This window comes from Trachypithecus francoisi, unplaced genomic scaffold, assembly GCF_009764315.1.
Source record: "Trachypithecus francoisi isolate TF-2019V2 unplaced genomic scaffold, Tfra_2.0 Lachesis_group0, whole genome shotgun sequence".
Taxonomy (NCBI): Eukaryota; Metazoa; Chordata; class Mammalia; order Primates; family Cercopithecidae; genus Trachypithecus; species Trachypithecus francoisi.
This window is the reverse complement of record NW_022681453.1, coordinates 60530952-60558793: the sequence shown is the minus strand read 5'-3', so window position 1 is coordinate 60558793 and position 27842 is coordinate 60530952. Positions and strand designations below refer to the sequence as shown.

At 45.9% G+C, this 27842-nt stretch overlaps 1 protein-coding gene across 1 annotated transcript; it reads right to left on the bottom strand.

Moving 5' to 3' along the window:
- On the bottom strand, positions 1-27842 carry RPN1 (ribophorin I). The gene is made up of 10 exons (XM_033210878.1): positions 27482-27842; positions 21401-21465; positions 19596-19902; positions 13256-13465; positions 11051-11243; positions 7236-7335; positions 6377-6515; positions 6039-6158; positions 2614-2859; positions 1-619 (listed from the first exon to the last, which is right to left on the bottom strand). The coding sequence occupies exons 1-10, from the start codon at positions 27740-27742 to the stop codon at positions 437-439; spliced, it is 1824 nt and encodes a 607-aa protein (XP_033066769.1). The 5' UTR covers positions 27743-27842; the 3' UTR covers positions 1-436.

Genomic DNA, 27842 nt, shown 5'->3' with positions numbered 1-27842 from the left:
AATGTTCATAGTCCCTGCTTTATTTCCATTTGTTCACACACGCTTTAAAAAAAAAACACATGCACTCACAAAACACCCAAACATCAGGAATTAGAAGGGCATAGAACAGGGGGCTTTATAGGCTGAAAAAATATCCTAGCTTCAGAACAGAATACCAATCAAATATTGAAAATTCCTTCGTTCAAAACAAAAAGATATTTGTTTTTAATGGGAGTTTTTTTTAAGTTTTCTTTTTTTTAAAAAAAAAAGTAAAGATTTAAGGACAAACAGCAAGCTTCTCACACTGCCTGAGGCAGGGCCTGGTTTCTCTTCCTTGAAGGCCTTTTACAGATGTCCGCCTTCACTGGCCTCCATGCACAACCTCCCACTACCACCCATTCCGCCTGCCACTGCAAAGTGCAGGCACCCTGGGCCCCCCTGAGGATGCGGGCAGGGGCTACAGGGCATCCAGGATGTGGTCGATCTTGGTGACCAGCTCCTGGCGCTTTCCTGAGATGAGCTTCTCATTCTCAATGTATGTGTCTTTCTTGAGCTTGCCAGCCACCAGGCGCTCAGCCTCCACCGCCGACTTCAGCACCAGCTCCTTGACCTGTGCATCCAGCTTCTGCATTTCGCTCACCTGGCCGAGGTAAGAGCAGGGCAGGACTTGTGAGCGATCCTCCCACCCCACTCAGCAGGCCCCACCATCTCCCAGGCTTATAGACCCCAGAGCTCTACAAGGATCAGCCACAAATGCAGCCAACAGCACAGTGTCCCAGGGCAGCAGGGCTGGCTATGGAGGAAGATAGGCCTGGCTTCAAATGCCAACTTCACCACCCACAAGCCCTGTTCTTACGCCCTTGTAAACAAGCCCTGCACCATCCCTGGGCCTCATCTACGTTCCAGGACTCTGAGGACTGAGTGTGAAAGTACTTGGCAGCACCTGGCATGCACCCTGGCACAGAGCAGCTCCTCTATGAACGTCACTTCTCTCCCTGCAGCTTGCCAAATTAGGTCCTTAGCATCAATTGCCTTGATGCTGAGTAAAACATGACTCACAGGAAGGATGCAAAAACTACAAAAACGGAGGCCTCACTCCACTACTCCATTCTGTGACCTAAGCCACTTCACCTCTTTCAACACTCTGATACCTCTTTTAGGGATTCAATTAGGCAAAAGATCAATGGCCAGGGAAGGGGGGGTGACAGCCATTGTCACCTACTGTATGTCACATTGAGGACTGGTATAGTCACATTCATTCAACATTCAACAAATTAGTGAGCCATGGCGCAAGGCACAATTCTAGGTTCCAGAAAACAGCACTAAGGACAGATAAGGGATCTTGCCCTTAGATGCTGACATATAATTAACACTTAAGTAGAAGAATAAATTGTTTCAGAAAGTGGTAGGTGTGGGCCAGGCATGGTGGCTCACATCTGTAATTCCAGCACTTTGAAGGCCACGGCAGGCAGAACACTTGAGCTCAGGAGTTCAAGACCAGCCTGGGCATAGCAAAACCTCATCTCTACAAAAAATACAAAAAAGTAGCCGGGCATGATGGTGTGCACCTGTGATCCCAGGTACTTGGGAGGCTGAGGTAGAAGGATTGCTTGAGCCTGGAGGTGGGGCTTGCAGTGAGCTGAGATTGCGCCACTACACTCCAGCATGGGCAACAGAGTGAAACCCCGGCTCAAAAACAACCACCAAAAAAAGTGAGGCCGGGTGCAGTGGCTCACACCTGTAATACCAGCACTTTGGGAGGCCAAGGCGGGCAGATCACGAGGTCAGGAGACCGAGACCATCCTGGCTAACACGGTGACACCCCATCTCTACTAAAAATACAAAAAAATTAGCCAGGCGTGGTGGCGGGCGCCTGTAGTCCCAGCTGCTGGGGAGGCTAAGGCAGGAGAATGGCATGAACCCAGGAGGCGGAGCTTGCAGTGAGCCAAGATCGCGCCACTGCACTCCAGCCTGGGCCATAGAGCGAAAAAAGTGGTAGGCGCTATGAGGAAATTCACATAGGGTGAGGAGAGGGAATGCCAGGAAGTGGACAGGGGAGTCAGTGACTCTGAGGGGCACCTCTGCGAAAAGGTTACTATCCTCATTTACAGATAACTCCTTTACATAGCTTGTATCAGGCAGGGTTCTGAATATTTTGCATGCATTAACTCATTTCACACTCACAACCCCTATGAGGGGCTAACAGCATTCTCATTTTACAGATGAGGAAACTGGGGCACAGAAGTTAGGTGACTTGGCCAGGTTTACGAACTCTGAATCAGAGCCTGGATTCAAACCTATTGATTCTAAAGTCTAGGTTCATTTTACCACGACATAAGTGGCCTGGGACCTACAACAGTCTGGCCTCCAGGAGAGGATGCAGCTACACTGGCCATAAGGGCACACAGTGCTGAGAAGGCTGGCAGAGCTTCCTCCACACCCAGCTCATAACCAGGACCCCAAAATCCCTTGTTCCTCCACAAGGATTGGTACCACATGAAAAGCTATGGCCAGATGCAGTCTCATCCCACAAGCATGCAGGTAAGCAAGAGAGCTGCCCAGTGTCTGCCCTAGACACAGCAGTGAGGCATGGAGAGCCCCAAGCCAAGCGACTCAGTGATTACCGACACTTACTCTGTCGCACAGATCAGAGCCCTCTGTCTTCAGCCTGGACTGCAGCAGTGCAATCTCACTGGTCAAAGCCTTGTGTTCGGTCTCCAGGCTCTTCTTGCCACTGTTGAGGGTGGATATGTCCCGGGATTGCTTGTACCTATTGACGGTCTCGTCAAAGTGACGGTAAAGGCCTATTCTCTTGTTGACCAGGGTCAAGACCTGCTCTGTGATGCAGGCTACCTTCATCCTGGCTTCTGCGGCTGGATCCTGAAGGAAGGAGAGGCACCATGTGTGACAACATCCAGGCTTGGGTCCACTCTGAGCTTATCTCCCAAAGAACATCTGCCACCACCAGCCATCCAAAAAAAGAAATGCCACCTTCTTGGAAAGTCAAGAGTCAAACCCCTACTGACACCTAATCTGGACCAGGTTCAGCAATGGGCAAAACTAGGGCCATAAAGATGAAGCCGACCTGCCGGGCCTGGTGGCTTATGCCTGTAATCCCAGCACTTTGGGAGGCCAAGGCGGGCAGATCACGAGGTCAGGAGTTCAAGACCAGCCTGACCAATATGGTGAAACCCTATCTCTACTAAAAAAAAAAAAAAAAAATTAGCCGGGCATGGTGGTGGGCGCCTGTAATCTCAGCTACTCAGGAGGCTGAGGCAGGAGGATCACCTGAACCCGGAAGGTGGAGGTTGTAGTGAGCCAAGATTGTGCCACTGCACTCCAGCCTGGGCGACAGAGTGAACTCCATCTCAAAAAAGAAAAGAAAAGAAAAGAAAAAGATGAAGCAGACATTTCACTTCACAGTCCAGTAAGGCAGACAGATAGATGTGAACAAGGATGATAATGTCAGTGTGCCCTGCATATGCATTACAGCAGTCTTGCCCATTTAATCAGCAGAAAACATTAGATAAACCAAAAGTAAGGGACATTCTATAAAACTAAGTGGTCTCTACACTACAAATGTCAAGGTTATTAAACACAAAGAAAGGACCAGGAATCGTGGGTCACACCTATAATCCCCACACTTTGGGCAGCTGAGGCAGGAGGATCACTTGAAGTCAGGGATTCAAGACCAGCCTGGGTAACATAATGAGACTCCATCTCTACAAAAAAAAAAAAATGTTGGCCAAGTGCAGTGGCTCACACCTGTAATCCCAACATTTTGGGAGGCCAAGGCAGGCAGACTGCTTGAGTCCAGGAGTTCGAGACCAGCCTAGCCAACATGGCGAAACCCCGTCTCTAATAAAAATACAAAAAATTAGCCAGGCATGGTGGCGCATGCTTGTAGTCCCAGCTACTCAAGGAGCTGAGATGGGAGGATCACTGTAGCCCAGGAGGTCGAGGCTGCAGTGAGCCCTGATCATGCCACTGCACTCCAGCCTTGGTAACAGAGTGAGACTCTGTCTTGAAAAAAAAAAAAAAAATTTTTTTTAATTAGCTGGGCATGATGGCATGCTCCCAAACTACTTGGGAGGATGAGGTGGGAGGATGGCTTGAACCCAGGAGTTTCAGGCTGCAGTGAGCTATGATTGATCAGGGGACAGTCAGCAAAATTATGGACTCCATGTTGGTCAACAGTACTAATTAACTGGCCAGTTAATAGTATTAATTAACTAATTAATTAATTACACTACCCATTCTTTGAGGAAGAAGGCACAGAAGGCAGAACAGTGGAGCCGCTCACCACAAAGTTCTGAACATGCTGTTCTACCAGATTATTAGCAACATTACATATCCTGAATTTAATCATTGTACTGTGATTATGTAAGAGAATACCCTTGCTCTCAGGCTACACACATGCTCAACTATTCCAGGGTAAAGGGGCACAATGTCTACAACTTAACCTCCAATGATTCAGCAAAAATAATTACACACACACCCACACGCATGCATGTACACATGTACACATGCATACACACACACACAGTTATTCCTCCAGGTCCCCCACTCTCCGACTATCTGCACATACTCAAGTCCTGTAGTTAGCCCTGCAAAACCCAAGCATACAGAAAGTCAACCCTCCACATATTTGGTTTCAGATCCCTCAAACACTGTATTGGGTATTGTATTTCCTATCTGCATTTGATTGAAAAAAATCTGGCCAGGCGCAGTGGCTCACACCTGTAATACCAGCACTTCGGGAGGCCGAGGCGGACGGATCACAAGGTCACGAGATTAAGACCATCCTGGCTAACACGGTGAAACCCTGTCTCTACTAAAAATACAAAATATTAGCCGGGTGTGGTGGCACATACCTGTAGTCCCAGCTACTCAGGAGGCTGAGGCAGGAGAATTGCTTGAACCCAGGAGGCGGAGGTTGCAGCAAGCCAAGAGCACACCACTGCACTCCAGCCCGGGCAACAGAGCAAGACTCCGTCTCAAAAAACAAAAAAAAAAAGAAAAACATCTGCATATAAATGGACCCACACAGTTCAGCTGGATCAACATCTTTGCTCACAGGTCCTACCAAAACCCCTCCCTGCTGTCTCACAAACATCAGCCCCTCCAGCTGAATGTCCTTCCCCACCTTCTTTGCCTGTCACCTCCTCAGGGTAGCCTTGGGGCCTCCCAGTTTGCCCCACTCAAAGCACACCCTTGATGCACACCTGTAGTCCCAGCTACTCAGGAGGCTGAGGCAGAAGAATCGCTCGAATCTGGGAAGCAGAGGTTGCAGTGAGCGGAGATAGCGCCACTGCACTCCAGCCTAGAGACAGAGTGAGACTCCATCTCAAAAAAAAAAGCACACACTGTGCCTGTCATCACATTCCCACAGTCCTCAAGCACCAGCTATGCTCATCTCCTCCCCCAGGCCTCACCCACCTGACTACAATAAGTGCCTGGTACTAGTGCCTACCTTGGAGCATGGCGCCAAGAGCCCTAAGGAACAATGAGAGAATGAGAAATGGAGGAAAGAAGGAAGAAAAGACCAAGAGGATGACCTGAGGATAACGGTAGTGCAGCCTTGGGAGGACCAAGGAGTCACAGAGCCTGTGTGTCAGGGAGCAGAGAGTGGGGGTAGGGAGAAGGGTGCTGATGGGGCCAGGTTAGTGGTTTCTGCTCCCAACAAGGAACCACCACAGGGGAAGGGAGCGGGGACACTGGTGAGGGGACTAAGAGGGGAGTTCCACCTCCCAAGTTCCACTGAATAACAAGAAGCAAAACAGCTGAATAACAAGCACCAATCTTTTTGTTTTTCCTACCTCACCTGAACATCCAAGTTACTCTGTCTCCAGAGCCAAAACAAGACAGAAGCAGGGACTTAACCTCCTGTGCTGGTGACCACAAGCAACAAAAACAAAGTACCCTTCCGGCAAGGATGAGCACAGGCAGTCTTTTGCCCATGGCATCCTGCCCTGGGCTCACTGTGAGGATCAGTGCTCAAGCTGGTGAAATATTACCAAGGACATAAATGACAAGCAGGAAGAAGGCTGAGAGGGTACCTTAGTGATGGAGAAGTCCAGCCGAACATAGATGATGACGGTGAAGAACAGGATGTAGAAGGCTGCCACCACCAGCAGGGGCTCCTGCAGCATGAGCACCTTGTTGAACGTGTAGTGGACCTGGGAGAAGCAAGAGGACAGCTTCATCGGAGTTGCAGGGACACGGGAGCCCAGATCCACCCAGGCTGGCCCACTTGACCTGCTGCCCCACCCTAAGACCAGAAGATGCTGTGAGCTCAAATGACTCCAGCCCAAGGAGGGATGGGGGGTGAGTTCTTGGCCCCGGAGCCCACTGTCTGGGGAAGATGACATGGAAGGCAAACAGTGGAGCCACTCACCACAATGTCCTGAATGTGCTGTTCTACCAGATTTTTCTTGTAGGCAACAATCACAGGGCGGCCGAATGTGTCCAGATAGGTGTAGTGCAGTTCATCTGGCGCACGGCTGATTTCATAGGGACTATCAATTTCAATGTTCCTGGAAGAAGATGGGAATAAAACATAGCCTCCAACCAACTACACCGATAAACCAGGTTTAGAATCAGAGAATTCCAAGGCTAAGGGGCCTTTCAAGGTCCCTAAGTTTACACTCCTCCACTCTGCTCCCTTCCCAGCTATGGAGAACATCCACTCTCTTGAGACAGGGAAGCAAGTGCCAGAAAGCCCTCTGTTTTAAAGCCCTTGTCTGCTGGGACAACAACTGTCCCTCTGAATCTTCCATTCCCAAGTTCTCACAGGTACTGGCCCCACTCCTTGGAGTGACAAAGTTGACACAGCTCTCCTGTACATCCGACCCAGTGAGTCCCTCGGGGGCTTGAACAGATGCCTCACAGGCTGTTCTGAATGTTCTTTCTCTTCACATGAACAAGAGTTTCTTACGCGGCAGGGGACATGTCCTGCTTTTGTCTGCCCAGGCCCACTGTCCCTTCTCCTGGGAAACAGCACAGCCTGGATTTGCGTGAGGAACTATCCTTCCCCTATGGAACGTTCTCCACAGGAAGAAAATCAAGGGGTCTCTCATTCTGTCAGTCAGAGTGGACATGTCACTCAAGAGAGGCCAAGTAGATGTTCCCTGATAAAGTAAATCTAGAGCAAACTGACACAAAGACTGTACCCCTAGAACATAGGCTCCCATTAGAGTACCACAAGGGTACAACCAGAAAAATCAGGTGCAAAGGAAAGGAACAGTCACACTCACTTGGCTCCTTCAGGCAGGATGATCTTCACAGTCAGAGAATCTATCACTTGTTCATCAAACACATGGTCTACAAACCTCATCTTCAGTGCATACTGGTCACCTGAAGGATCAAGCAAGCATAAGCAATGATGTGGAAAACAGATCAAATGGGCAGGAGAGAAAGAAGTACAGGGGCTCACATAAAGACAAAGCAACTAGACAGCAAAACCAAAAACCCACGGACCATGTTTACAACAAAACCAGGCAACAAAGTATCTCTACTGAACCACACAACACAGAGACAGGGATGGGGGTCAAAACACTGACAGCCACAAGACCTTCACATTATCAGTGTCTGTAAAGGAGAAAGCAGAGAGAAGCAACAGGGCAACTGGTGTGCTTCAGAACAGCAGAACCCCAAAACACACAACCGGGATTCCCTAGAGAGCACAGAAGGCCAATGTGAGGAGTGGCTGAAACTCGGAGCACTCGTGCCCTGCCTAATGGTGAGTGAAACAGGCCTGCAGAAGGTCACGAGTCTGCAGCAGTCTAGTCCCTGAGAGCAGAACTCCCCTTCTGGGATAGTGCCCTACAATGAGGAGAAACTGCTCAACACAATCAAAATTGAGCATGACAGGGACAATGGAACTCAAAAACCATGCAGGGGAAAGCTCAGAAATCAAGTCACATGTTTTTGCAGTATACCACACTAAAACAGCAGAGATCTGGGAAGGTACAAAAGCCACCCTTTCCTTTGGAAAGGTCACATTAAAAATGATCAACAAACAGTGGCCCATGCCTGTAATCCCAGCACTTTGGGAGGCAGAGGCGGGCAGAACACCTGAGGTCAGGAGTTCAAGACCAGCCTGGCCAAACCCTGTCTCTACTACAAAAATTATCCAGGTGTGGTGGCACATGCATGTAATTCCAGCACCTTGGGAAGCTGAGGTAAGAAAATCGCTTGAACCCAGGAGGTAGAGGTTGTAGTAAGCTGAGATTGCGCCACTGTACTCCAGCCTGGGCGACAGTGCGAGACTCCATCTCAAAAAAAAAAAAAAGGAAAAAGGAAAGAATAAGTTATATAAGAAAAATGGGATGAAAATGAGAACATCCTTATAAGAAAATGAAAACATGCCAGAAAGACGTCCATAAAAACGCACCAGGAGACTGCTCCTGCTATTCCAAAACAAGCTAAAGGTATTTAAAAAATGACACAGTGATGCAAGAACAATATAAACAATTAGAAAAATTCAGGCCGGGCGTGCTGGTTCATGTCTGTAATCCTAGCACTTTAGGAGGCCGAGGCAGGTGGATCACCTGAGGTCAGGAGTTTGAGACCAGCCTGGCCAACACAGTGAAATTCCATCTCTACTAAGAATAAAAAATTAGCTGGGCATGGTGGCACGCGCCTGTAGTTCCAACTACTTGGGAAACTGAGGCAGGAGAATCTCTTGAACCTGGCAGGCGGAAGTTGCAGTGAGCTAAGATCACGCCACTGCACTCCAGCCTGGGAGGTTACAGTCAGCTGAGAATGCACCACTGCACTCCAGCCTGGGTGACAGAGTGAGACTCTGTCTCAAAAAAAAAAAAAAAAATTAGAAATAAAAAGCATTTTAGGAATTAAGGCTAAGCTAGATAGAGTGAATATAGATGGATTAGAGTGAATAATAACAAACAATAATGCTTTAAGATAAATGCGAAGAAAAGCAACTTTAATTATTTTTTAGAGACAGAGTCTTGCTCTGTCACCCAGGATAGAGGGCAACTTCCTGGGCTCAAGTGTTACTCCTGCCTCAGCCTCCCAAGCAGCTAAGACTACAGGTGTGAGCCAGATAATTTTTCATTTAAAAAAATTTTTTTGGCCGGGCGCGGTGGCTCAAACCTGTAATCCCAGCACTTTGGGAGGCCAAGACGGGCAGATCACGAGGTCAGGAGATCAAGACCATCCTGGCTAACACGGTGAAACCCCGTCTCTACTAAAAAATACCAAAAAAATCTAGCCGGGCGAGGTGGCGGACGCCTGTAGTCCCAGCTACTCGGAAGGCTGAGGCAGGAGAATGGCGTAAACCCGGGCGGTGGAGCTTGCAGTGAGCTGAGATCCGGCCACTGCACTCCAGCCTGGGCGACAGAGCGAGACTCCGTCTCAAAAAAAAAAAAATTTTTTTTTGTAGAGACCCGTTTTCACAATGTTGCCCTGGCTGGTCTCAAACTCCTGAGCTCAAGCAATTCTCCTGCCTCAACCTCCCAGAAAAGTTTTAAATGAAGAAACAGGCCTGGCACAGTGGCTTCAACCTATAATCCCAGCACTTTGGGAGGCCAAGGCAAGTGGATCACTTGAGGTCAGTTCAAAACCTGCCTAACGTAGTGAAACCCCATCTCTACTAAAAATACAAAAAATAGCCAGGCATGATGGCAGGTGCCTATAGTCTCAGCTACTCGGGAGGCTGAGGCAGGATAATCGCCTGAACCTAGGAGGCGGAGGTTGCAGTGAGCGGAGATCGCTCCAAGGAAAACAGATGTAGGAGTTAACTGCAGATTAATAGATAAGAAAGGCCAGGCGTGGTGGCTCATGCCTGTAATCCCAGCACTTTGGGAGGCTGAGGCGGGTGGACCACGAGGTCAGGAGATCGAGACCATCCTGGCTAATATGGTGAAACCCCATCTCTACTAAAAAATACCAAAAAAAATTAGCTAGGCGTGGTGGTGGGCGCCTGTAGTCCCAGCTGCTCAGGAGGCTGAGGCAGGAGAATGGTGTGAATCCTGAAGGCAGAGCTTGTAGTGAGCCGAGATCACGCCACTGCACTCCAGCCTGAGCAACAGAACGAGACTCCGTCTCAAAACAAAACAAAAAAAAGATTAAAGGATAAGACAAATTGAAGAGATTGAAAAGGGCAAAACTAAGGTATAGTATGTAGAGACACATACTTGGGTGTTAAAACTAGAAAGAAATTCAAGAAAGTGATTACTCAAAGTCAGGGAAGTGATTACTTAATGGAGAAGGAAGAGGTGCATGAAACGCTTTTTGAGTAGCTAGCAAATTTTGATTTATTGATGGGAGGGGGTGGAGAGTGGCACAAGGTGTTCCTCTTATAATAATTCACTGAACTATATATTTTTTGTGTGGTTTTCTATATCTTATTTTTCAATAAAAAGGTTTAAAAAAAAAAAGACTTGGCTGGGCGTGGTGGCTCTCACCTACAATCCCAGCACTTTGGGAGGCCGAGGCAGGTGGATCACCTGAGGTCAGGAGTTCAAGACCAGCCTGGCCAACATGGTGCAACCATGTCTCTACTAAAAATACAAAAAATTAGCTGAGCGTGGTGGTGGGCGCCTATAATCCCATCTACTCGGGAGGGTGAAGCATGAGAATCGCTTCAACCAGGAGGTTGAGGTTGCAGTGAGTCAAGACCACACCATTCCACTCCAGCATGGGTGGCAAGAGTGAGACTCTGTCTCAAAAAAAAGAAAGACTTGAAGAAAATACCACAAAATGTTTACAATCATTAGTTCTGGGTGCTCATATAAAAGTGTTTTATTATTCTCTGAATTTTTATTTTTTAAATAACTCAAAAACTATTTAAAGGAATTTAAGCGGTTCCATCTGATGACAGAACTACAAGGAGAGGACTTTTACATGCTGTTCGAATTGACTATCAAATACTTGTATTACTTTTACAATAGTAACTTGTACCCACTTAATAAAAGTTCCTGATAAACCAGCCTTCCTAAGAATGACAAATGAACACTCCCCATCTATAAAGACTGGTAATTGAAAGAAAAAAAAATGCACAATATTAAAGAAAAGGTTAGTTTCTCCCTTGCTATTGAAGACTGACCCAAATTATAGAGGTACTCATAGCTTGGGAGGTTGTAGCCAACGATGTAATGAGTCTTCCACCCGCCAAAGAGAGGGAAGCGAGGCCGGATTTCCATCTCTACAGAGTCATCCAAAATAAGGAGGTGGCTGGTGGAAACATTGCCAATCTCATCCCGGTAATAAACATCCTGGGCAGCAGCAGGAAGGATGGTCTGCAAGAGAGTAGATATGCCCTTCTTAACTCCAGGAATCAGCTCAAAGAGGAAATGATCCTAAACACAGAAGACTTTCTGCACCAAGATCCTCACATGGTACTACTTAATTAAAACAGTCCCCAAACACAACCTAAAAAAGTCTAACTTTCCCACAAAGATTTCAGAATTTCTAGAAATTACGTCGACCTCTCAATTAAGGGTGCTAACTACCCAAATTCTTCTAAACAGTAAATAATTAAGAGAATTGCAAATACCTTTGTGAATACTGAAGACTTGATACAAAGGTAAAAATAATCTTTCAAGTTATTTTGCAGATAAAGATGGAAGACGGAAGAAATCTCATCAAATTACTAGGTGGTAGGGTTACAGAAAGGGTTTTTCTACTTGATATTCTTCATTGTATCTTCCAAATCTGTCAGTGTATTTTGATCATGGGAGGAAGGGATAACACCTTTTTTCACATACTGACCCCTTCTATCACACATAAATTAAAAAAAAAGTTTATAAGATTTCATTTATAAGACAAAAAAGATTTTAAAATTATATGCAATATGATAAAATGTTTTTTAAAAACATTACAAAAGGGCCGGGCACAGTGGCTCACACCTGTAATCCCAGCAGCCTGTAATCCCAGCACTTTGGGAGGCCGAGACGGGTGAATCATCTGAGGTCAGCAGTTGGAGACCAGCCTGACCAATGTGATGAAACACCGCCTCTACTATAAACACAAAAATTAGCTGGGCATGGTGGCTTGCGCCTGTAATCCCAGTTACTCAGGAGGCTGAGATAGGAGAATTGCTTGAACCAGCAGAAGTTGCAACGAGCCAAGATCGGGCCATTGCACTCTAGCCCTGGGCAACAATAGTGAAAACTCCATCTCAAAAAAAAAAAAAAAGAACAAAGAAATAGGTCAAAAGAAATAGGTCAAAATGTCAGCTGTGTTTGGGTGGTGTGGTACTGAGTATGCTTTTCCTTTTTCTATTCAAATTTTCATTTAAAAAATATGGTTTAGGCAGGGCATGGTGGCTCACGCCTGTAATCGTAGCACTTTGGGAGGGCAAGGCAGGCAGGTCACTTGAGGCCAGGAGTTCAAGACCAGCCTGGCCAACATGGTGAAACCCCATCTCTACTAAAAATACAAAAAATTAGGCCAGACGTGGTGGCTCACGCCTGTAATCCCAGCACTTTGGGAGGCCGAGGCAGGCGGATCACGAGGTCAGGAGATCAAAACCATCCTGGCTAACACGGTGAAACCCTGTCTCTACTAAAAATACAAAAAATTAGCCGGATATGGTGGCGGGAGCCTGTAGTCCCAGCTACTCAGGAGGCTGAGGAAGGAGAATGGCATGAACCTGGGAGGCGGAGCTGGCAGTGAGCCAAGACGCGAGACTCCGTCTCAAAAATAAATAAATTAATAAATAAATAATAAATAAATAAAATAAATAATAAATAAATAAAAATAAATAAATAAAAATAAATAATAAATAAATAAATAAATAATAAATAAATAAAAATAAATAAATAAATAATTTTTAAAAATAAATAAATAAAATAAATAAATAAATAAATAAATAAATAAACCTCCCGTGGTTTGTATACAACCGTGATCTTGGCTCACTGCCAGCTCCGCCTCCCAGGTTCAGGTCATTCTCCTGCCTCAGCCTCCCAAGTAGCTGGGACTACAGGCACCCGCCACCACGTCCAGCTAATTTTTTGTACTTTTAGTAGAGACAGGGTTTCACTGTGTTAGCCAGGATGGTCTCGATCTGATCGAGATCCACCCACCTCGGCCTCCCAAAGTGCTGGGATTACAGGCATGAGCCACCACACCCAGTCATGAGGGGGTATTTTTAAAGATTCTGTTGGTTTCTAACACTCCCAATCAACAACATAAGCATCAGTCAACCCTAAACAACTGCCTATATATTTAGCTAGTTTCAAAAAGCAAAGAGTAAGTAGCTATGATGAAGTCCTCATTTTTCACAATGTCCAAGTTGAACATTCCATACCTTAAAAGAACGGATGGAGGATATTCCACTATCTGGCTGTCTCTGGTAATCATAGCGTGAGAAAGGCCCCTTAAGCACAGCTCCTGTGTGCTTCAAATCCACATTTTCTTCCACAGCAATATTACCCCAGTGAGAGACTTCAATGACTCGGGTCATGCTGGTGATGGTCAGGAAAGGGCTGTTGTTCTCATAATGTACTTTAAAAGTATCCTGGAAGGAAGGAAACAAATAGTCCAAATTTTGGCAACAGAGAAATCACCATTAATTTAAATCAAATTGATTGGAGACAACCTATGTATCAGCAACAGAATGGGTAATTATGATGTATCCAACGTATGCAACATTGTAAAATGTTTACTAGGACTTCTTGTTGACATACGGGAAAAAATGTTTATGATATATTATTCAAAAAGTAGGACACAAAACAATAACTAATGTGTTTGGAGCTGACTGTATGTATTAGGCAGTTTTATGAGTTCTAAATAAGTGCATTATCTCATTTCATTCTCAAGACAGTATGATGAAGTAAGAACTACTTATCCCCATTTGACAAATAAAAATCTCAAGGCCTAGCAGTTTCCATTACCTTGTTCAAGGTCATAAACCTAACTAGCAATACAAGGTCTGCTAAGTTCTGACTTTGCTTTTTTTTTTTTCCTTTTTGAGACCAGACAAGAGTCTTGCTCTGTCACCCAGGCTGCAGTACAGTGGTACAACTTCAGCTCACTGCAACCTCCGCCTCCTGGGTTCAAGCGATTCTCTTGCCTCAGCCTCCCAAGTAACTGGGATTACAGGCGTGCATCACCACATCTGGCTAATTTTTGTATTTTTGGTGTTTCACCATGTTGACCAAGCTGGTCTCGAACTCCTGATCTGAGGTGATCGCCCACCTTGGCCTACCAAAGTGCTGGGATTACAGGCGTAAGCCACCACGCCACCCAGCCAGCTATCATGTCCAGCCTGATTTCACTCTTCTATATGTTAAACGTCACCTCTCAATAAGGCCCAACACACCTTGCTTCCCAAAAGTCCATGAAAAAGACAATCTATTTTGTTAGCTCTTACAGCTAGCTTATTCACTAGTTTATTCACTCATTCTATGACTAGATTTTTAAAAGTACAATTCACTCATAATCATATTTGATAGCATTTAATGCCAGTACAAGCAAGGGCATAGGGAAACCAGCAGTTTCACACAGCTGGAATCCTAAAAAATTGATCAAATCTTTTGAAAAACTACTTGGCAAACTACAGCAAGAGGTTTTTCTTTTTCTTCTTTTTTTAAATTTTTTTTAATGAACAGGGTTTCATTCTGTTACCCAGGCTGGAGTGCAGTGAGTGGCACAATCTTGGCTCAACGCAGTCTCAACTTCCTGGGCTCAAGCAATCCTCCCACCTCAAGCCCTGTGAGTAGAGCTGGGATTCCAGGTGCATGCCACCATGCCCAGCTAATTTTTTTTATTTTTTGTAGAGACAGAATTTCACAACGTTGCCCAAGGTGGTCCCAAGCAATCTACCCACCTTGGCCTCCCAAAGTGCTGGGATTACAAGCATGAGCCACTGTGCCCAACCAGCAAGAGATTTAAAAATGTTCATATCCTTCAATTTGAAAAACACTACTTCAGAAAATCCTGAGAATACAAAGTTATGTGCAGAGATGTATATTATAATATTAAATAGAAAAAAAAAAAAAACCTAACTGTTTAACTATAGAAACTAGGCAAATGAGCTCTAGGACATCAAATCAGTGAGTTAGCCACTTAAAAACGGTGTAGTGGCTGGGCACGGTGGCTCATGCCTGTAAACTTTAGGAGGCCAAGGCAGGCAGATCACAAGGTCAGAAGTTTGAGACCAGCCTGGCCAATACGGTGAAACCTCGTCTCTACTAAAAATAGAAAAATTAGCCAGGGGTGGCCCGGCGCAGTGGCTCATACCTGTAATCCCAGCACTTTGGGAGGCCGAGACAGGTGGATCACGAGGTCAGGAGATTGAGACCATCCTGGCTAACACGGTGAAACCCCGTCTCTACTAAAAATACAAAAAAATTAACCGGCCTGGTGGCGGGCGCCTGTAGTCCCAGCTACTCGGGAGGCTGAGGCAGGAGAATGGTGTGAACCCGGGAGGCGGAGCTTGCAGTAAGCCGAGATCACGCCACTGCACTCCAGCCTGGGCAACAGAGCGAGACTCTGTCTCAAAAATAAAAAAATAAAATAAAAATAAAAACATAAAAAAAAAAGAAAAATTAGCCAGGCGCGGTGGCTCAAGCCTGTAATCCCAGCACTTTGGGAAGCCGAGACGGGCGGATCACGAGGTCAGGAGATTGAGACCATCCTGGCTAACACAGTGAAACCCCGTCTCTACTAAAAAAAGTACAAAAAACTAGCCGGGCGAGGTGGCGGGCGCCTGTAGTCCCAGCTACTCGGGAGGCTGAGGCAGGAGAATGGCCTAAACCCGGGAGGGGGAGCTTGCAGTGAGCTGAGATCCGGCCACTGCACTCCAGCCTGGGCGACAGAGTGAGACTCCGTCTCAACAAAAAAAAAAAAAAAAAAGAAAGAAAGAAAAATTAGCCGGGTGTGTTGGCGGGCGCCTGTAGTCCCAGATACTCAGGAGGCTGAGGCAGGAGAATCGCTTGAACCCAGGAGGTGGAGGTTGCAGTGAGCCGAGATTGAGCCACTGCACTCCAGCTTGGGTGACGGAGCAAGACTGTCTCAAAAAAAAAAAAAAAAAAAAAAAAAAACACGGTTACAGGCCGTCCGGGTACAGTGGCTCATACTTGTAATCCCAGCACTTTGGGAGGCCACAGTGGGTAGATCATTTGAGGTCAGGAGTTTCAGACTAGCCTGGCCAACACGGTGAAACCCTGTCCCTACCGAAAAATACAAAAATTAGCCAGGCATGGTGGCACATGCCTGTAAGTACCAGCTACTGGGAAGGTTGAGGTGGGAGAATCACTTAAACTCAAGAGGCAGAGGTTGTAGTGAACTGAGAGTGCACCACTACACTCTAGCCTGGGCGACAAGAGTAAGACCCTGTCTCAAAAAAAAAAAAAAAAGTTGACAAAGGTAATGTAGTAATATGTAAAATGCTTAGAAAATATTCTAAGTGGCAAAGGTATTACACAATCCTTTTACATAATATGACATTAAACATAATATATATATTAAAAAGCCCTATGCTTAGAAATGACTCAGGTACTAAAATGTCAATAGTGTCGATAGTGGTGGTGAACTGACCTCAAATCTTCCTTTGTATTTGCCAAATGGTCTCTCATGAACGTTTTTTTTTTTTTTTTGAGACAAAGTCTCACCCTGTTGCCCAGACTAGAGTGCAATGGCGTGATCTCAGTTCACTGCAAACTCCACCTCCCGGGTTCAAGTGATTCTCCTGCCTCAGCCTCTCAAGTAGTTGGAATTACAGGCACATGTCACCATGCCTGGCTAATTTTTTGTATCTTTAGTAGAGATGGGGTTTCACCATGCTGGCCAGGCTGGTCTCAAACTCCTGACCTCGTGATCTGCCAACCTCGGTCTCCCAAAGTACCAGGATTACAAGCGTGAGCCACCGCACCCAGCCTCTCAAGAACATTCTATTATTAAAATGGAGGAAAATTTGAAAACCCAAAATATTTATATTTTTAAAAGCCTGCACAGAGGAAAATCAAATCAGTGCCCCAATATGAACTCTCACTCAGTTTTAAGTAAGTAAAAGAAATCATGCAGTTAGAGAAAGCACAGCTCAGAGTGGCAAGGCTGTCATCTTCACAGTGGGCACGTGGGCCCTGGGCACTCTGCAACCACAACAGGAGGCACAGAGACCCTCCCCCTCCCCAAAAACAACCCCACAGAGCAACAATATACATAGGGAGCTATGTTTTGAGACATGGAGGAATATGAGTATGTTTACTATAAATCTGTATACATTTAGAAGGAAGCACTAGAAGAATAAACCAAAAGCTAACATAAATGGTTACCAAGGAGAACAAATGAACGGGAAAATTGGAAGCAAGAATTCTCTGACTATAACTTGCCTGTTTTTTTGGAGACAGAGTCTTGCTCTGTTGCCCAGGCTGGAGTGCAGTGACATGATCTTGGCTACTGCAACCCCTACCTCCTAGGTTCAAGCAGTTCTCGTGCCTCAACCTCCCTAGTAGGTGGGACTACAGTTGTGTGCAACTACACCCAGCTAATTTTTGTATTTTTAGTAGAGATGGGGTTTCACCATGTTGGCCAGGCTGGTCTTGAACTCCTAGCTTCAAGTGATCTGCCCCACCTCAGTCTCCCAAAGTGCTGGGATTACAGGCATGAGCCAGTGCACCTGGCCTTATAACTTGTGAGAGATATATATATATAACTTAAAATGGTACACTTGGCCTTATGTATGTATGTATGTGTATGTGTGTGTGCGTGTGTATATATGCACCTTATGTAAGTGCACTTATATATAAGGCCATATATATATATATGCACCTGGCCTTTTAACTTGTTATATATAACTTGTTATATATAATTTTGTTATATATAACTTGTTTTTATAATTGTGTTATATATAACTTGTTTTTATAATTGTGTTATATGTAACTTATTTTACATAATTTTAACTATGAAATCATGTTGTTTTCACATTCAAAAAATTAAGTTAATAAAAAGTTCTTAAAAGTTTAAAACAACCCAAGATGAACAGCCCTATGTATCAAACTGACATTTGAAACATAAAAAAACAGGCCAGGCGCGGTGACTCACAACTGTAATCCCAGCACTTTGGGAGGCCGAGGCAGGCGGATCACCTGAGGTCAAGAGTTCAAGACCAGCCTGGCCAACATGGAGAAACCCCGTCTCTACTAAAAATACAAAAATTAGCCAGGCGTGGTAGCAGGCACCTGTAATCCCAGCTACTCGGGAGGCTGAGGCAGGAGAATTGCTTGAACCCAGGAGGCAGAGGTTGCAGTGAGCCAAGACTGCCCCACTGCACTCCAGCCTGAGTGACAGATCAAGACTCCTCCTCAAAAAATAAAAATAAAAAAAGAAAGACAAAAAAAAGAAAAAAAAAACCAAAGAAACAATTATTTCACGTAGCATTAGAACAAAGTATTTTGATTGCACATCCTTAGTGACACATGTTCTAAACACACAGAGAGATGCAAAGCAATCTTTTTTTTTTAGAGTGGGGTGGTGCTATCATAGATAACTGTAGCCTTAACCTCCTGGGCTCAAGTAATCCTCCCACCGCCTCCCAAGTAGCTGGGACTACAGGAGTGTGTCACCATGCCCAGCTTAATATTTTTTGTAAAAATGAGGTCTCACTATGTTGCCCAGACTGGTCTTGAATTCCTGGGCACATATGATCCTCCCGTATCAGCCTCCCAAAGTGCTGGGATTATAGGCATGAGCCACTGCACCCAGTGCAAAGAAATCTTAAACGTCTAAAATATCCATATTTTTTAGAAATGGTATGGAAGTAGGTAGAGTAAAAAGACATGACTCCTGAGATTTCCTTTAAAATCCTCTAGCAAAGAGGCCAGGGACCATGGCTCATGCCTGTAATCCCAGTGCTTTGGGAGGTCAAGGCAGGAAGATCATTTGGGCCCAGGAGTTTGAGACTAGCCTGAGCAACAAAGCAAGACCATGTCTCTACAACAAAAATAAAAAATTAAATGGGCATGGTGACACATGCCTGTCATTCCAGCTACATGGGAGGCTGAGCTGGGAGGATGGACTGAGCCCAGGAGTTTGAGGTTACAGTGAGCTATGATCATGCCACTGTACTCCAGGCTGGGCAACAGAGCTGGATCCTGTCTCTTAAAAAAAAAATTTTTTTTTTAAGTACTCCACCAAAGAAAAAAAGAGGTAGGTTAATTATGGTAACCTGATAACCACTGAATCTAAGTGATGTGTGTGGGAGTTTTTGTACTTTGGCATGTTTGCAATTTGCCATAGTAACAAAATCTTTGTAAGCCTTAATTTCGCCCTCTCCCTTCAAGTTCCAACCGAGGCCCAACATTCAAGGAAGGCCTTCAACCACTCAGACAGCTTTGCTACCCCAGTATCTGCCCAGCCACACTATCTCAAGTCCTTACTGCCTCTGCATGGAATGTCTTGCTTCCAATTCCCCAATACCCATTCCACCTCTCCGAATGCTACCCCCAGCCTCTACCTGTGATCCCCAAAGGAGAAACAAGACCCCCATGGAATCATTTCACTGCAGGTTAAACACTTTTGGGATGACCTTAGAAATGACTGCAGATTCCATCCACCCCACACCACCCAAGCCTATCAACAGGTAGTCACTCTGCAAGACATTCTCTGAAGCAGACAGGGATGGGCTGGACTCCACCTGAGCCTACCTGACTATAGGCAGGGACATCTCTGAAAGGCCCATAATCCAGTAGGTCCTCGGAGCGCGTGGGGTTCCCCAGTTTGGTGTAGCTCTCCACATTTCGAGAGGCAACCTTCACACGCATGGTTTGTGTCTTCGTTGGATAGGGAGAGTAGAAATAATGGTTCCCCTCAAACACCACAAACTGTTTCTCTGACTGGGTGATCTGGGTTGGATACGGCTGAAGCACATGGGTGTAGACTGTTTCCACAATGACTGAAATCTTGGCCCCAGGATCAAGAGCAACTGGGAGCTTGACTATGAAGAATCTCCCACTAAAGGAAGAACAAGGCAAGAGAAATAAGAGAGACTGAGGATACTGAAAACACTAGTAGCAGTTCAAACTCAGAACAAAATTTTGAACCCAAAACAAAAGCAATTATCTTTTTTTTTTTTTTTTTTTTTTTTTTGAGACAGAGTCTTGCTCTGTCGCCCAGGCTGGAGTGCAGTGGCCAGATGTCAGCTCACTGCAAGCTCCGCCTCCCGGGTTCACGCCATTCTCCTGCCTCAGCCTCCTGAGTAGCTGGGACTACAGGCACCCACCACCTCGCCCGGCTAGTTTTTTTTTGTATTTTTAGTAGAGACGGGGTTTCACCGTGTTAGCCAGTATGGTCTCGATCTCCTGACCTCGTGATCCGCCCGTCTCGGCCTCCCAAAGTGCTGGGATTACAGGCTTGAGCCACCGCGCCCGGCAAAAGCAATCATCTTTAAGAGATCACCTTTTTCTTTTTGAGCTGGAGTCTCGCTCTATCACTCAGGTTGGAGTGCAATGGTGCGATCTCGGCTCACTGCAACCTCTACCTCCTGGGTTCAAGTGATTCTACTGCCTCAACCTCCCAAGTAGCTGGGGATTACCTATTAGAATGTTTTTAACTTTTGTTCCATTGTTGAACATTTACGTTGTTTTACACTCTTGCTATTTATAAACAGCCCTGAAAGAAACAGCTAGATATTTGTCTTAAAAGACCTAAATTATTTTTTTTCTTTTTCTGAGATGGAGTCTTGCTCTGTCACCCAGGCTGGAATGCAGTTATGCGATCTCAGCTCACTGCAACTTCCACCTCCCAGGTTCAAGTGATTCTCTTGCCTCAGCCTCCCGAGTAGCTAGGACTACAGGCACCTGCCACCGTGTCCGGTTAATAAAAGACTTAAATTATTATATTAAACGTGATCTCTTGGCCAGGTGTGGGGGCTCACACCTGTAATCCCAGCACTTTGGGAGGCCAAGTCAGGCGGATCGCCTGAGGCCAGGAGTTCAAGACCAGCTTGGGTAACATAGCAAAACCCTGTGTCTACTAAAACTACATACACACACACACACACACACACACAAGCTGTGTGTGGTGGTACACACCTCTAGTCCCAGCTACTCAGGAGGCTGAGGTGGAAGGATGGTTTGAGCCCTGGAGGTGGAGGTTGCAGTGAGTCAACATGGCACCACAGTAATGCAGCCTGGGCAACAGAGCCAGACCCTGTCTCAAGAAAAAAAAAAAAAAAATCCTCTAGGACAGATGCAGTGGTTCACACCTGTAATGCCAGCACTTTGAGAGGCCAAGGCAGGAGGATGGCTTGAGCTCAGGAGGTCAAGACCAGCCTGGGCAACATAGCTAGACCTCCTCTCTACAAAAAAAAAAAAAAAAAAAAGAAAGAAAAGAAAAAAATGTGTAATACAGCAGGCACTTCCTAAGCAACTTTCCTAGTTTATGATCCCATATGATCCCAACCCTGACATAACCTTTAACAAGAGACAAGGTATATTGTTTGTCAGCTTACCTTTTACCCTTAACTTTGGTTTCACGCACTTCCAAATTGTTGTCTTCCTCATCTTCTCCCTTCACCTAGAACACAAAACAATAGTTTATTCTTCACATCTTTTGGCTTCCAAATGTTGAGTCAATAATTAACCAAGTGCTTTAGTATATCCCCATTAAAGTAGTCAAATTACCAGAACTTTTTAGAGATTGAATTTTCTTTTCAGTAACAATTTTTTTTTCTCTGAAACACAAGAATATTGTCCAAGACTTACTTTTATAAAGTGGCATATGGCCAGACGCAATGGGTCAAACCTGTAATCCCAGCACTTTGGGAGGCTGAGGCAGGTGGATCACCTGAGGTCAGGAATTCGAGAACAGCCTGACCAACAAGGAGAAACCCTATCTCTACTAAAAATACAAAATTAGCTAGGCATGGTGGCGCATGCCTGTAATCCCAGCTGCTCAGGAGGCTGAGGCAGGAGAATCGCTTGAACCTGGGAGGTGAAGACTGCAGTGAGATGAGATCGCACCATCACACTCCAGCCTGGGCAACAAGAGCAAAACTTCGCCTCAAAATAAATAAATAAATAAATAAATGTGGCATAAAACTTCTATAAATGCATAACATTTTCCTGAATGATGAAATACACAGAAAGATTACACTTCCAAATATACTTCCCAAAGGCCCCTTTCTTGATGCTTTTCTTCCTCATTTATATTCAAATAAGCATACTCAAAGAAATATATTCAGTGATGTAACAGAAAAGTCTCAGGGCCGGGCGTGGCGGCTCATGCCTGTAATCCCAGCACTTTGGGAGGCCAAGGCGGGTGGATCACCAGGTCAGGAGTTCAAGACCATTCCGGCCAATAGAGTGAAACCCCGTCTCTACTAAAAATACAAAATATTAGCCGGATATGGTGGTGTATGCCTGTAATCCCAGCTACTCGGGAGGCTGAGGCAGGAGAATTTCGTGAACCTGGGAGGCGGAAGCTGCAGTGAGCTGAGATCATGCCATTGCACTCCAGCCCAGGCGACAGTGCAAAACTCCGTCTCAAAAAAAAAAAAAAAAAGTCTCATGGGTTTTTATTTTTTATTTTTGTACAGACAGGGTCTCCCTATATTGCCCAGACTGGTTTCGAATTCTTGGGCTCAAGCAATCCTCCCACAGATTACAGGCATGAGATACAACGCCCAGCTTAAAACTGTTTTTTCACTAATATAAAAGTTAAAACTGGCCAGGCACAGTGGCTCACGCCTATAATCCCAGCACTTTGGGAGGCAGAGGGGGGTGGATCACCTGAGGTCAGGAGTTTGAGACCAACCTCGCCAACATGGTGAAACTTCGTCTCTACTAAAAATACAAATTAGCTGGGCGTGGTGGTGGGCGCCTGTAATCCCAGTTACTTGGGAGGCTGAGGCAGGAGAATTGCATGAACCCAGGAGGCGGAGGTTGCAGTGAGCTGTGACCATGCCACTGAGCTCCAGCCTGGGCGACAAGAGTGAAACTCCATCTCAAAAAAAAAAAGTTGGCCGGGCGCGGTGATTCACATTTTGAGAGGCTGAGACAGGCAGATCACCTGAGGTCAGGAGATCGAGACCATCCTGGCCAACATGGTAAAACCCCATCTCTACTAAAAATACAAAAAATTAGCCAGGCGTGGTGGCGGGCACCTGTAAAGCCAGCTACTTGGGAGGCTGAGGCAGGAGAATCACTTGAACCTGGAAGACGGAGGTTGCAGTGAGCCGAGATCGTGCCACTGCACTCACTCCAGCCTGGGCGACAGAGTGAGACTCCCTCTCAAAAAAAAAAAAAAAAAAACAGTTAACAGTGGCAAAAATCCCTTGGGGAGGAGCCAGTGACCACTGTTTGGGGTACCCTCATAGCAACAAGCTATGTAACCAAGAAAAGGACGTTCACTCCAGCAGGCTGCAGGGATTTTCTGAGAAAGAGTAGTTATCTCCAATCATAAGACTCTGGAGCAGGCTGCAAGGGAGAAGTGTATACATACCCCACTGATCTCTCTGCCAACCCACCCTCAACTGAAAAAAAACAAAAATTAGGCTATCTTTTAGGACTTAAGTAGTGATTCCCAGTAGGATACAAAAAGCTGTAATGGTGAACTTTTAAAATATTATATCAAAAAGCCTAAAACAATCATACATTCATCCTCAATAAAGCTGTACAGTCTAACACAAACAACAAGTTTCATTACGTTGACTAGAATCTTATCACAATGGGAACCAGCCAGGCCAAGTGCAGTGGCTCACACCTGTAATCCCAGCACTTTGGAGGCCAAGGCGGGTGGATCACCAGGTCAGGAGTTCAAGACCATTCCGGCCAATAGAGTGAAACCCCGTCTCTACTAAAAATACAAAATATTAGCCGGATATGGTGGTGTATGCCTGTAATCCCAGCTACTCGGGAGGCTGAGGCAGGAGAATTTCGTGAACCTGGGAGGCGGAAGCTGCAGTGAGCTGAGATCATGCCATTGCACTCCAGCCCAGGCGACAGTGCAAAACTCCGTCTCAAAAAAAAAAAAAAAAGTCTCATGGGTTTTTATTTTTTATTTTTGTACAGACAGGGTCTCCCTATATTGCCCAGACTGGTTTCGAATTCTTGGGCTCAAGCAATCCTCCCACAGATTACAGGCATGAGATACAACGCCCAGCTTAAAACTGTTTTTTCACTAATATAAAAGTTAAAACTGGCCAGGCACAGTGGCTCACGCCTATAATCCCAGCACTTTGGGAGGCAGAGGGGGGTGGATCACCTGAGGTCAGGAGTTTGAGACCAACCTCGCCAACATGGTGAAACTTCGTCTCTACTAAAAATACAAATTAGCTGGGCGTGGTGGTGGGCGCCTGTAATCCCAGTTACTTGGGAGGCTGAGGCAGGAGAATTGCATGAACCCAGGAGGCGGAGGTTGCAGTGAGCTGTGACCATGCCACTGAGCTCCAGCCTGGGCGACAAGAGTGAAACTCCATCTCAAAAAAAAAAAGTTGGCCGGGCGCGGTGATTCACATTTTGAGAGGCTGAGACAGGCAGATCACCTGAGGTCAGGAGATCGAGACCATCCTGGCCAACATGGTAAAACCCCATCTCTACTAAAAATACAAAAAATTAGCCAGGCGTGGTGGCGGGCACCTGTAAAGCCAGCTACTTGGAGGCTGAGGCAGGAGAATCACTTGAACCTGGAAGACGGAGGTTGCAGTGAGCCGAGATCGTGCCACTGCACTCACTCCAGCCTGGGCGACAGAGTGAGACTCCCTCTCAAAAAAAAAAAAAAAAAAACAGTTAACAGTGGCAAAAATCCCTTGGGGAGGAGCCAGTGACCACTGTTTGGGGTACCCTCATAGCAACAAGCTATGTAACCAAGAAAAGGACGTTCACTCCAGCAGGCTGCAGGGATTTTCTGAGAAAGAGTAGTTATCTCCAATCATAAGACTCTGGAGCAGGCTGCAAGGGAGAAGTGTATACATACCCCACTGATCTCTCTGCCAACCCACCCTCAACTGAAAAAAAACAAAAATTAGGCTATCTTTTAGGACTTAAGTAGTGATTCCCAGTAGGATACAAAAAGCTGTAATGGTGAACTTTTAAAATATTATATCAAAAAGCCTAAAACAATCATACATTCATCCTCAATAAAGCTGTACAGTCTAACACAAACAACAAGTTTCATTACGTTGACTAGAATCTTATCACAATGGGAACCAGCCAGGCCAAGTGCAGTGGCTCACACCTGTAATCCCAGCACTTTGGGAGGCCGAGTCGGGCGGATCACGAAGTCAAGAGATCAAAACCATCCTGGCCAACATGGTGAAACCTTGTCTCTATGAAAAAAACACAAAAATTAGCTGGCCATGGTGGCACGCGTCTTTAGTCCCAGCTACTCAGGAGGCTGAGGCAGGAGAATCACTTGAACCCGGGAGGCAGAGGTTGCACTGAGCTGAGACCGCGCCACTGCACTCCAGCCTGGCAACAGAGCAAGACTCCATCTCAAAAAAAAAAAAAATACAAAAATTAGCCGGGCATGGTGGCATGGGCCAGTTACTCCAGAGGCTGAGACAGGAGAATCGCTTGAACCCAGGAGGCAGAGGTTGCAGTGAGCCAACATAGCGCCATTGCACTCCAGCTTGGGCAACAAGAGTGAAACTCCGTCTCAAAACAAAAAAAAAGAAGAAAGAAAGAAAAGAACCTACTGAAAAACATTTCAGCAACCTCATCAGTTTCCAACACAACTGTTGGAAAATATGCGCCTCCTTGTTAAGTTCATCACCCAGTTGTTCCCCACTGGGATAGGAGTACAAAATAGCACATATATCCATTTAACTAGTGTCTTGGACTACAAAATTGAAAATGATTTTAAATAAATCTGTTGATGTGACTGCAGGTCTTATACCCAATACAACCCTACCTCACAGCAATCAAAGCCAGAAGAGGCAACATTATACAGTGTGAGAATACACAAATTATGGAATAAGCTGGAGCCCTGACTTACTCTGCACTGTAAGACCACATGTAGGGGGCTAAATAACTTAATCTGCCAGACTACAGCCTCCTTGCCTGCTATATGAGGACTTATACCTTAAATGGTTGCTATGAGGGCTAAATTAAAATATATTTAAAATACCCACCGTAATACCTGACACAAAGTAAAGTCCCAGTAAGAAAGTATCTTACTACAAAAACAAAGAACAAAAGGAAACTTCTGGAGGTGACAGATATGTTTATTACCCGGATTGTGGTAACGGTAACACCAGTGTATATGTATTTTGAATATATTAATAATAGGCAGTTTTCTGTATACCAATTATACCTCAATAAAGTTGGGAGAAAAAATAAAAACAAGATAAAATAAGCACATTAACCTAGCTCGCAGGCATGATGGCAGGATAGCCGAGCTCCTGCTGTGGTCCACTTATACTGTAACAAGCTCATTAAATCACAACTGGCTTCTATAAAGAATGGGATTTAACATTCAAGACATTCAAAGGTGGCAAGGCAAATTTACATGAAGTTTTGATCTATCTTTCCACAAGCCTATTTCATCATGGACAAGGCATGAAAGAAAATAGGAGTCATTTCAGAAACGTAATCTCTATAAACCCAGCTTTATAGCTCCATATTCAGTCAGAGAACGAAGTTTGCTTAGTGGGAAATGTGACACTATAATGACTATTCTCTCAACAAATAATTAGGTAATCATTTAATGAAATTGTTTAACAACAATAGTAATAAAAAACAAACCTCTGTGTATGTATATTCTCTCTACTCTCAAACCCAACATTTTCTTTGGTGATCACTGAAATACCTGGAAACATTTAAGCCAAACAGCCATTTATCGCCGAGATTAAAAACGAGAAGCAGCAGGGGGAAGGGAGAAAACTGGACTTTCCTTTTCTGTACGGCATAAGAGAACTTATATTACGTGCATGAATTTCAAAATTAACTTTAAGAAGAGTTTTAACATTTAGAAAGTGTTCATTAGCAACCTTAAGAAATGCGTCACATTAATAGGAATTTCAAGTGATTACCGAGTTAAAAATGCGAAACCTGTTACATTTCTGATGGTTCTCTATGTCTAAAAAGAAGCACCTACAACGGACCAGATACTGAATTAACAGAATGAAATTCATTTTAATTCATTTATTTGTCCTCCACTTGGGTGACCGCGTCAGGCCGTGAGAAATAGTCCGGCGCCCGCTGGCACCGGGCCAAGCGGCTGCCGCGCTCGCCTTACCGAAGGAAGATGCGTTCTATCGGCCGGAGGTCGCCAGAGCGGTGCCGAGAACGGCCCAAGCAGGGGCAAGCTCCGAGGAGGGTCCGCCGCGAATCCCAGCAGCTGCTCACGTGAGCAGCGACCGGCGCGGGGGCAGACCAGTGCTGACGTGGCCCAGGCATGAGGGCGGGCTTGCACCGGCCGCGGAGGCACCGGGGCCCCGAGGCGATAATCCCATGGACCCCCTGCGCCCCACCCGCCGCCCAGGTCTCCGCATTTCCTGAGGCCTAGAGGGGCGCGGGCGGAGTCGGGGGACCGGCAGGAAGGGAGGCGGGAAGGGCCCCGGGAGCGGCGGCGAGGGATGGCCCACACTCACCTGCACGCCCAGGTGCGCCAGCCGAGACTCGAGCTCAGGCTCCAAAGCCAGAAGGAAAGAGGAAGCTCGGGACGTGGAGCTGCCGCCCAGGTGCGCCAGGACCACCTCGGCAGTCACCTTAGCCAGGTGGCTGCTTAGGTCCACTGTGCGCTTCACGTCCTCGTTGATCAGCGGCGGTGCCTCGGAGGAGGCACTGCCTGGCGCCGGGGTCCAGGACCCAAGCAACAGGAGAAGAAACAAGCAGGCGGCTGGCGCCTCCATGACCGAGAAGAGCAGAGGGCCAAGGCGGGCAGAGCCCCGCCGCGGTAGCCCGCCCTCCCGCCACTGAGCAGCCGCTCATTGGGCAAGGGCTGGTGACACA

Coding starts and splice junctions, on each gene's coding strand:
- RPN1 (XM_033210878.1), bottom strand. CDS start 27,742: ATGGAGGCGCCAGCCGCCTGCTTGTTTCTTCTCCTGTTGCTTGGGTCC. Junction 21,466..27,481: donor TGGCGCACCTGGGCGTGCAG/GTGAGTGTGGGC, acceptor TTTGTGTTCTAG/GTGAAGGGAGAAGATGAGGA. Junction 11,244..13,255: donor CCTCCATCCGTTCTTTTAAG/GTATGGAATGTT, acceptor ACTCTCTTGCAG/ACCATCCTTCCTGCTGCTGC.